The sequence below is a fragment of the Chrysemys picta genome, chromosome 10 (assembly GCF_011386835.1).
Source record: "Chrysemys picta bellii isolate R12L10 chromosome 10, ASM1138683v2, whole genome shotgun sequence".
Classification (NCBI taxonomy): Eukaryota; Metazoa; Chordata; order Testudines; family Emydidae; genus Chrysemys; species Chrysemys picta.
Window position 1 is genome coordinate 47,497,963 of NC_088800.1, and position 11,324 is coordinate 47,509,286.

Sequence of the window (11,324 nt, forward strand, 5' to 3'; positions counted from 1 at the left end):
ATACCTGATGGATAGGAAGTGGTCAGAGATGGCTGTCAAAGAGGCCATAAAGTACCCTAGGTAGATACTGTTGCATCATGCAGTACTGGACCTATAAGTTGCAGTGCTTTCTAATAAGCTGTATGTTAGAAAACCTTAAGTTTTCACCTTCTCCTTACATCCATTATTCTTCTCTCACACAGTTGAAGTGAGGCCAAGACACCTGTTTTCATTGCTAGTATAATGAAATCCATTGATTTTACTCTGGCTGATGTTCAGCCGAGTGGTAGCGGCACCAGGCAGAATATCCTCCGGCTAGTAGGAGCCAGAACAGAAGGCAATTCCTAGTCGGTTATTGGCAGCTTACTGATGGAACCTGGTTGCCCTGACAGGACCAAATGCTGAGCTAGTGTCAATATTGATCAACTGAAGTCAATAGAACAACACAGATATGCATCAGCTAAGGAGCTATAGCTGAAACAAGTTGCTACTTGTGAATTTCAGAAGCAGGGATTTAAATATAGTTGTTGGAACTTGTTTTTTTAAATAAAGCCTCTAAACTTTAGACAAATGAGCATCAAAGCAGGGGGGGGGGGAAAAAGAGTAGGATTCATGTATCTCAGATTAGCAAAATAAGTCCTTCAAAAACCCAGTCTACCAGCAGCTGTCTGAAGCTGTAGGTGGGCAGGATTTTATTTAAAAAGACATGTGCAACAAGCGTATAAGTGGCAGCAGCAGGATTTTGCTAACCACAGTCAGCAGCACTGTGAGCAGGAGGGCTTTACACCTCTTTAAATTTGGAAATATTTTTAACATGGGATAAGGCTCAGGGGAATTGTTCTATATTACAAAATTTCAGTGCCAGCAGAATCCAAAGGAGAGACTGCAGAGAAACCCAGCTGGTGTAACCTCTGCTTTCTTCCTGTCCCATCCCAGTTTATAGCAGGCCAACTTAGTCTCAATCATTTACCCCTCCCCTTTTCACATCATCACTCCATTTGCTGCTAGGTCAGGATCAGAGGGACTCTAAATAGACATAATTCCCATGGGGAAGGGGCAGATGAGAGGAGCTAAGGGCTATGCAAGAGGTGGTCTGTTAAAGTTGCCTCCACCTCTATTTTGACTTTCCAGCTTCTTGCATCTTCTCAGCATTAGTGGCACTAGTGCACATGTCCTTATACAGCAGGAGAGCACATCAAAGGCAGTCTGAGTGATCACAAGTGGACCCACAGTCTAAAAGAGATCATAAAGACCAGCATCATGTCTCAGTACAGAGTGATGAGGGGGGCAGTAGGAGAGTGAGTTCAGTTTGGCCTGTTAGCTAATCAAGATCACGCTAGGGTTGACTTTGGCTCACAGGGACTTTTTCCGCTATGAAGTGCTCTTGTTCCATGACCTCCAGCCCTCTTTCCCCACAAGGTGGCAATGGAGGACAGGATTTCCCTTCTCACACTCACTTTCTACAGCTTAGTAAGAACAGCTTTAGCACCTTCCAGTTTGCAACTGCCCCAACCCGAGGCTAATCAAACAGTTCTAGTAGTTACACACTGGCACTTCAGAGAGCTTGCTGGGGTAGGGAAGGAAGAAGCAATCGGTCTGTTTCAGACCACTTCCTTCCCCCAGTTACAGTGGATCACAAGTTTAGTTGAGACAACAAGCTGATGCAGTTGAAAAAAGGGGGCACAAACCAGAGGGGTGTCATAGGTAAGATACATCACTCAGCTCAGCTTTGATGATGCCCCAGCTGGAGTATGGTGGCCAGTTCTGGAAAGATGTGTATGAGTTAGAGTTCAGAGCTATGAAAGAGTTAGAAAAGCTGGCCATGGAGGAAGGGTTAGAAAGTTGCACATGTTCAGGCTTGAGAAAAAGACAACCGAGGGAGCACTTGATAAGTCCTCTTTATAACAGCCTGTAGCCAATTTGAAGACAAGGATCAATTGTTCTTGCCCTACGTTTGATGGATGTAGAGACATAATAGGCTTCAGGTGCAACAAGGGATATTTAGGTTATTTATTAGGAAATACTTTCTAGGTGTAAGGGAAGTTAAGCTCTGGCACAGGCTTCCAAGAAGCTGTAGAATTCCCATTGCTGGAGGTTTTTAGGAACAGATTGGACAAACCCCTATCAGAGATGGTCTAAGTTTACTTCTGCCTCAGCCAGGGGCATGCATGAAAGAGACTAGATGACTTCTTAGAGGTCCCTTCCAGCCCTACATTTTGTTTATTGCTACATGGATGTGCAGCAGGGAGAGACTTAGGGCAGTTGATATAGTTGGTTCTCATTAGTATGAAGATACCCCTGTTAGCAATGCTTGGGATAAATTACATGTATTTATAGTAGGCCAGGTTTCAGAGCCCCTGCAGAACGAACACACTCACTCTCACTGATGGCCAGGTATTAGGAATCTCCACTACCTGTTCACACCACTTTTTACCCCTCTCAGGGGTAGTTTCATCATTAAAAGAGCATGCCTCCCCCCAGCCCAATCCACAGCAGAGTTCATTCTCCTCCCAGCTACAGAGGAAGAATTCAGCATTAGCACAGAATCCCATTGTCATGCTTTATTAGAGAAGTCACAAGAGTAAAGCCAAGGAAGCAAACAGTCACTTTTGTTGCCTAAGAGAACAATTAAGACAAGAAAGACTCGAGCTACAGCCACAGCCATGGAAACCAGGCCAGAGCTATGGCTGCTGCCATGGAAACCAGGCCCACCTTTATGCCCTGCACTTCTGCAGCACCTGTGGAGAGACAATAAGGCCATTAGAACTGAAACCATGGGCATTTCAGCCATGTCACAGCTTGCAGCTGCCTTACCCTGTGGTGCTTTCAGCTGATGTTCTAAGAGACCCTTTGAGCCTTGATTAAGGATGAACAATGGTCCAACCACAACATCAGCCTGATCTTCTCTCCCCCAGGAGTCACCTGGATGGAGAATGGAAGAGAAACTCACCAGTAACACCTTAGACACTGGATTTGGGATGGAGCCCCAAACGAATAGCCAGAGCTGAATCTCACAGTTTGAAGTATTTGTGTGTATTATATCTATCTATCTATATTTAACACACCAGACCTTACCATGCCTGCAGGGCACATCTCTCTGGAAGCGCCTCCCTGACCATCTGTCCAGAGGGTTCACACTCCTGGACTGTCCTCCAACCAGCCCACAGTTCCCAGTCTCACAGCAGCTGCAGATCTGTCTGGTGCCTTCCACTGGAGACCAGCTGGAATAGAAAGAGCACAATTACCCATTTATTTCCCTCTCCCCCCCCCCCCCGACCAAGTAACTGCTGTAGACAGGATTCCCCACCACAGCTTCCTGAATTAAGTGAACACAGAAAAACTGGTACTGAAGGGAGCCTAGGGTGAAGGTTTTCTAGATCAGCAATGCAAATCCTGCATATAGGAATCTCCAGCCACCCCACAAAAGTGATCTTGACCCTAGGAGCAGTTACCCAACTCCTCAGAGCACATCACATGTCAGAGGTGTAATTCCAGTGACTGATGTCACAGCTGACCTATATCAGTCATATCCTTAGTGCACAGGCAGCATCCTTCACCCCAGGGGCCCCAGCCCAACAGTCCCTGGACCCAGGGCCAGCTTTAGCAAGTGCGGTGCCCGATTTGTGGGGCTTGTACTCACCAGGTGGCGCATGCTGAGTCTTCGGCGACACTTTGGATTGCTGCGCTCCAGCTGGGGGAGGGAGGCCGCGGGGCTTGCCGCGCTCCGGCCGGGGGGGGAGATTCGGGGGAAACCGGCCTAAAGCTGGCCCTGCCAAACTAGTTCCTATATTCAGAGAGTAAGCATGAGCCCTGCCTCTGGATCCAAGCCATGCAATAGGTCAGATCTCCACTTTCTCATCAAATGCAAGTGTTTTGTGCTCCAGCTACTCACATGTTGCCTGCTTTGTTGAAGGAACAAGCCTTGTTCAAGGCATCTGGGGCTTGCTCAGCTGCGGTGACTTTCAGATGGCAGGTGATATAGATCTGGAGGGAAAGGGGAATAGAGGAGTTAGGAGCACACAAGGGGACACCAACATCTGCTTAGTCTGGGTTTAGGGGGGAGGAACAATCTCACCAAGTCACTGGCATCTCCTGCAAACCTGAACACATCCACCATGAACTGCAGTGTGTCCTGCCTGGGTCTGGGGGATACAAAGGCTGAGGTGGTGTCATCTGATCTCCCATCCACCAGGCAGCTAGACACAAGAGTCATAGTCAATAAGGTGCTAACCATGTATAGATCCTCACCAGCTACAATAAATATCCTCTAGAAGAAGGCCCCAGCCCTTACCCATTGAAGTCAATGACAGCATAGCGGGGAGAGGAGTCCCTGTCTGGGCCCAGGGTGGCCACACAGCTGTCCACAAAGAGCCTCAAAGCCACATGGTTCCCAGTGCGGACATCAGCTTGGATATGCATGACCTCTCCCAGCTGGAATCCATTGGAGGGTCTCTCAGCGCTCCAGTCATCTGCAAGGCAAGTTCACCCTGAGCACCACAGGCAGATGGTATGGTTCCCTATAGACCCCTAGCTCCTGGGCCAACATGGAGAGGAGTCATTGCCCTTGGAGGAGGAGATGCAAAGGGTCTGGATGGAAAACAGAGCTGCAGGTGGGAATGCAAGCTAGTGGGATATCGTCATAGGAGAGAAGCCTCAAAGGTAATCATACTGGGGACAAGAGAAGCTGGCTGGGAAACACTGCATGGTCTGTGGATTATTCTGGCTCTGCCATCCAAGTCTCCTTTCTGAAGTATGGGGTCAGTGGCCAGTGTCAAGAGCTGCCCAGCTTTGTACTGAGTCCTAGTGCTCCAGGAAAGCTCCCAACCCCTTTGAAGCTAGCGAGTGGGTCCAATGTAACAGCTATTGGCATGTCTGACTAGAGGGTAACAGGACCTCCCACCTACCATTCATCAGGCGCAGAGAGAAATCCAGCCTCTCCTCTGCAGACAGGGTAGAGCTGAAGGGCACCCACGTTGGCTTGATGGCTCTGCTGCTCACATTGTCCTTCCTGGGAGAGGTAGGCCCAGTGATTAAGACGGACCCCAGAATGGCCATTAAGTGCAAGGACAAGATTAGAGTCTCACCTCACCTGGGATAGTGACACTCAACAGGAATCACAGCTGCACTGGTTCTCTGGATCACTGGGTTGCTGGCAGGGGTCGGGTTGTAGAACAGGCTTGTACTGTAGACTAGGGAGTTCGGGGTCATCTGGGAAGAGGCAGATGTTGAAAGGCTCACAGTAAGATTGGCATTTCCCCTCTGCTTTAGAGGGGTTTAATGAAGAGCATTCACAATATCCCCATCTTTCCAACCTGCTCAGTTACATGTTTAACATTTTGTACATGAGGCAGGTATCAGGAAGTGAAGGGTCCACTCGAGAGGTGACTGAAGGGGAATTTAGAAGGCATCTAAGCTAAAAGAATTCACACTGTGGGGGCCTCTTGGACATACATTGATGCCAGCTTAGACTCAGTCACACATTGGCACAGACAGAAAGGAAGGTAGGGTAAAGGGCATGTTTGAATCCTACAGCAAGTTCTGCCCCCACCCCATACAAGCCTTAGTGATCACTGACCCAGACATTTGAGTCTCTTTGTGCTGCTAAGACTTGAGAGGACAGTAAATTTTAAGCTTTGTTATTTGTTAGAGATGAATTGAGCCAATGCAAGGCTCGTGCACTAGATACGCCCTATTTTGAGGGCTTTAGTCAGGCATAGTGATGAATTTTGCCTCAGCAGTAAGTTGTTAGTAACTATAGTATATTAAGGCTCACAATGAGAGAGCAGAAACAAAACCACAGCTGAGGTAACTAATCAATGGCTCAAATTGGAAGTGGTCCCAGCAGAGCTATGCAAAAAACTAGAATTTGCATCCCACCAGAGATTTTGCATTTTTGAAGAGGGGTTTTGTTCCTTACTGGAAGGATCACAAACCTCTTATCTATATCTGCTCATCAGCAGATCTCAAAGCACATTACAAAGGAAGCAGCTATCATTCCTTAGCCTCAGTGTAGATAGGGAAACTGAGGCACAGAGCAGGGAAAGTGACTTGCCCTTCACCACCCAGTAGGTGAGAGTCCCACTCCAGCACCACTCTGCCTTCCAGATTGGGAATGGTTAGTGAATTTGCATGTCATCCTTGTCAGCATAGGCCTCACACAAGGAGACCAGGAAGTAGACCAACGAGAGATTTGATACCAGTCACTACAAACTATCTTCTCTCTAGAAGGATTCCCTCCCCACAGCCTTTCCTCCCATATTTTGGAGAGCACAATAGAACAGCTTACCATGCTTCTGTACAATCTACGTTCCCATTGGCTCAGACAGGACTTACAGCCAGGCCCCGAGATACCCACAGCTGCACACCACCCACAGTCATCAGGTCACAAGCACAGAGCTAACAGTTCTTTCAGGTACTGCACAGAATACTTCACATATGTCTAGAACACCAGATGTAGAATTATACATACAAAATAGAGGAGTGGGCGCTCTTGACACCTCCCACCCCAACATAGCAAGAGGAGGCTTCTGAGGGATGCTTACCTGCAAGGTGCTGCCACATTCATGGAGCCCAGCTGCAAAGGTCACTGTGTTCTCTGCAGCATTAAGGGACGTGTACTGGCAGGCAGCCGAGCCAAGGCTCAGGTCAGTAGCTTTGATCAGTTGCCCCGTCCCAAACAGATCCCTGTGCACAGTGATCACCATCTGAGCCTCCTCACACTGCACCATGACAGGCCGCAGCAGGGACACAGTCCTGAGCTGGGATGCATCAACCCGAGCCCAGGGGTAGAGCTGGGCAAGAGAGGGCACATGGGCTTCTCTGCGAGGTGGCTCAGCCCTGGGGGTGGGTCTCCAGATGGCTGAGTCACTCCTAGAGAAATCCCAGGGATTGAAACAGGTCACCCCACTGACTGCCCAGCACAGGAGGGCAAAGCCCACGCTGTACCTCATTCTACCTGCCTGCAGCAAACCTAGCCTGGAAGGAAACTGCTACTCTGGGGTCCTTTATACCCTGACCTAAAGCCAGCTCCCAGCTGCCCAGATAATTAACACCCTCCCCTAGACTGCAGGCAGGCGGGGCCCAATCACAGCCACTGCCCTGACCCTGAGGCAGGGAAAACAGTGAGAATCAGACCCAGCTGGCCATCAGTGGCCTGCTCTCTAAACTGTCCAAGGTAACAAAAATCCCACGCTGCCTGTTACACACAATTGTTTATAGATGGAATCGGAAGTTGGAGACAAATAGGCAGGTGCACACTGGACTGTTTGGGTGAAAAGAATGGTGATAAGAAGTGTTCAAGGCTCCTGGTGAAGTCATGGCTTGATATGACAAGCTGAAGGGTTCCAGCAGTTGGGTGCAACCTGGGAGCAGGATGGAATGGAAGGAGTGAACTTCATCATCGTGGCTGCCCCCACCCCCATCTCCTGGGACCCACCACCACATCCCTGGGCCTTCCTGATCCTGAGAGACATCCTGACTAGATTTCAGAGGGGTAACCGTGTTAGTCTGTATCAGCAAAAACAACGAGGAGTCCTTGTGGCACCTTAGAGACTAAAAAAATTATTTGGGCATAAGATTTCGTAGGCTATAACCCACTACATCAGATGCATAGAGTGGAAAATACAGTAGGCAGATATAAATACACAGCACATGAAAAGATGGCCTTACCGAATAGGGGGGTCAGTGCTAATGTGGCCAATTCAATTATGGTGGATGTGGCCCATTCTCAACAGTTGACAAGAAGGTGTAAGTATCAACAGAGGGAAAATTATTTTTGTAGTGGCCCAGCCTGTCACTGACTAGACAGGCCCAGAGAGGGATCTCCTGGCAATCACCACAAACACCTGGACCATGACACTTGGGTTCCTGATGTCACCCCATCCTTCGTGCCCTTTTCCTTCCCCACCTTATTGCTTCGCTTTCCTCTATTTAATCAGAATCTGGCATATGTGGCTGAGGCAACTCTACCTTTGCAACACACTGCTGTAAACCAGCTAAAGCACTGCCCTAAAGAGCCTGCTGCTGGTATGAGTTTGCCAGGTCTCAGAGTGGCTGATCAGACTGTGTGCTGGGCCTGTGTTTCTCCAGCAGGGAGGCTGCCAATGAGAGCCAGACACTGGGGTATGTGGATGATACCTATCATTTGGGAGCTAGATTAAGTCTTTGTAAGCAAACTCCTCATCTTGCATTGGAGAATTCTTCCCTTCACCTACTGTTGTCTACATTGCAAGTTAGAGTGGCTTAACTGGGTTGCTCAGGGGTACAGACTTTTCACATCAGTGAGTGACGTAGCTGGCTTGACTTAAGTTTTTAGGGTAGATCAGGCCTTACCATAAACCTGAACTGACAGAGCAGATTCTGCAGAGTGCTGAACACTCTATACATGCCATAGGCCAGTAACAGGGGCCTGCACCCTAGTTTTGCATATGTTGCTTCAGTTATGTGCAGCTATTCCCACAACAGAAGAGGAATGTTACATGCCTGTGCCCACTCTGCGTTAGTCCTTTTACAGTAGCTGCCATCACTGCTAGAGCAACTGTGGAATAAGTGCTAGGGAGAGTTGTAGGTGTTATTGTATTCCTTGTTGGCTTAGGGTAGAGACCTGGAGCAGGGTTGCACCTATACTGCCTGAAGTCCAGGGGAGAGATGTCTTCAAGGGGCATTCAGCAAGCACTGCATCCAAAGTATCCTGATACAAGACCAGCTGTTATCTCTACCCTCCCAGTCTGTTGGGGTGAGACCTGGCAAGCTACTGTCCCCACTATTCAGGATCCCTTGATGAAGGGCCCAGAGCACCTGAGTATTACACAACAGAGAGAGTCTTAAGAGGTAAGAGAAGGAGCTTGACTCCTGACTGGAGTAGATGGAAGGGACTGTAGCATACATGCCTGCCCCGGCTTGACAAAGCCCTGGCTGGGATGATTTAGCTGGGAATTGGTCCTGCTTTGAGCAGGGGGTTGGACTAGATGACCTCTTGAGGTTCCTTCCAACTCTGATATTCTATGATTCTATGAAAGACAGCAGGGCAGGGAGGGGGCACCCTATGCTTAGAGAGGATGGAAGTTTGCTGTACTCCCTTCCCAAGCAAATCAAGAGGGGTAGGAGTGAGGGAAGAGCATCTAGGCCTCCATTTGGGCAGAAAGAGGCAGGCTCAGGCACATTGCCTGCCTATCTCCACCCCCTCCTCATGAGGGTTTCACAGACTATTTACCAGTGGCAGCCAGGTGCTTGACCATTGTGCTTCCCCAGGCAGGCAAAGCCCTCCCCAGCCTCAGTCATCTCATTTGTGTCTAACTCCTGTGTAGCCCGTGCATGGTTAGTAGGCAGTGACTGGAGCTGGGTCAGTCTGACATCCCGGAGAATGAGGCACGGTAGCACATGGCTGCTGGGCCATTAGCACTTGGAAGAGTGTCAACATTCCAAGGAGCAGGGCTGGCTCTAGCGTTTTTGCCGCCTTAAGCAGCAAAAAAAAAAAAAAAAAAAAAAAGCTGCGATCGCGATCGGCAGCAGCTCTACTGCCGCTTCATTCTACGGCAGCAATTCAGCGGCAGGTCATTCGCTCTGAGAGGGAGTGACGGCCTCGCCGCCAAATTGCCACCGAACGGCCGGATGTGCCGCCCCCCTCTTCATTGGCCGCCCTAGGCACCTGCTTGCTACGCTGGTGCCTGGAACCGGCCCTGCCAAGGAGGCTGTTGAAGGTCTCTCCCTCACTCCTCCTAATGGCAGGCACTGGATCTGCCCCCCAGAGCAAGAAAAGTTGTACTGAGTGATAAGTCAGCACTCAGGACCCTTTTCACCCTTCTCCAGCTTCTATTAGTCACAAAAATATTTTCCTCCCACCAATTTTGGCCCAGACAATCCAGCCACAGACCCCAGTCAAGCTGGTTTTACTCTTTATTGTACAGATTTGCACATCATACACAGACCAGGCAGTGGAGTCAGGGCCGGAGCTACCATTTAGGCAAACTAGGCAGTTGCCTAGGGTGCCAAGATTTGGGGGCACCAAAAAGCGGTGCCTCCATTTTTTTTTTACAGCGTTCCTACCCCCGTTCCCCGAGCGCGCGGTCGCCGCTCCACTTCTCCCGCCTCCCAGGCTTGCAGCGCCAATCAGCTGTTTGGCACCGCAAGCCTGGGTGGGGAGGAGAATTAGAGCGGGGGAGGCGTGCTCAGGGAGTAGGCGGAGCAGAGGTGAGCTGGGGTGAGGAGCTGCTGCACGGCTCCCTGGGAGGGGAGCTGCCGCAGGGGGGGGCGCCTCGGGGGGGGGGAGCTGCCGCAGGGCTGCGGGGGGCGCAAGGTGGAAGTTTCGTCTAGGGCGCAAAACTTCCTTGCACCGGCCCTGAGTGGAGTTATTCTACTTCCTGCATATGGTCAAAGTTAGCAGGGCAGCAAGGGACAGAACTACATCCAGAGCCACAACAGCCCATCACAGTGTAATTGCAGGCTCCTCTCATGTACCTGGAGGAGGAGACCATGGGTGGAAGGTTAGAACTAGAACCATCAGCTTCCCACTCAGCAGCCTCCATACTCTGTAGTGCCATCTTTGCTGCCTCTGTTTGAAACCTTGACCCTTCAGCTGCATTAAGGATGAACAAGGGTCCAACAGCAACATCAGCCTCTGCTTCCCTGTATTGAAAGGGGCTGAACCCCCTCCCCACACACACACACCCCACAACCCGTTAATAGCAAATTAGATGCACCAGTTCCAAAGTGGGATGATGATCCAAGGAACAGAACTGACCCAACTCTGCTGGAATAGGGGTATCTATCCCATGCACTAAACAATGCAATGCATGCATTGTACAGAGAACCTACCATGCCAGGGGGTAGGGGGACGGACGGACACATCTCTCTGGAAGCACCTCGCTGGCCAGCTGGCCAGAGGGTTCACTCTACCAGCCTGTCCTCTAACCAGCCCACACAGTTCCCAGTCTCACAGCAGCTGCAGATGTCTCTGGTGCCTTCCACTGGAAGCCAGCTGTAACAAAGAGAAGATAGTTATTTATAGTAGCAAGTTACTGTGCAGCCCTTCAGTGCTTTATTACCTTTTTCCTACTAGACTTCTCCACGTGAATACATCTTTTAAGTTGTCACTATCAGAAACTACATTGTCTCGAGCATTGCCCATTTGTCTGGTCAGTTATAAACCCTCTCATATCCAAGTACTTCTTGGCCAATTCCTAAGATAGAAAGTGTACAAGAATATTGAATTTTGCAACATCTGGAAGGTTATACTCTAGCCACTCACATGTTGCCTGCTTTGTTGAAGGAACAAATCTTCTTCCAGGAATCTGGGGCTTGCTCAGCTGCAGTGACTTTCAGATAGCAGGTGATATAAATCTGGAGGG

The 11,324-nt window shown here is 49.6% G+C and overlaps 1 protein-coding gene across 1 annotated transcript; it reads right to left on the reverse strand.

The window, feature by feature from the left end:
• Positions 1-1,902: 1,902 nt before the first annotated feature.
• Positions 1,903-7,005, reverse strand: LOC101950956 (zona pellucida sperm-binding protein 3-like). The gene is made up of 9 exons (XM_024104018.3): positions 6,522-7,005; positions 5,069-5,187; positions 4,884-4,987; positions 4,271-4,448; positions 4,055-4,175; positions 3,872-3,963; positions 3,055-3,200; positions 2,794-2,901; positions 1,903-2,717 (listed from the first exon to the last, which is right to left on the reverse strand). Exons 1-9 carry the CDS (start codon positions 6,927-6,929, stop codon positions 2,629-2,631), a joined length of 1,365 nt encoding a protein of 454 aa, XP_023959786.1. The 5' UTR covers positions 6,930-7,005; the 3' UTR covers positions 1,903-2,628.
• Between the last annotated feature and the right edge of the window lie 4,319 nt (positions 7,006-11,324).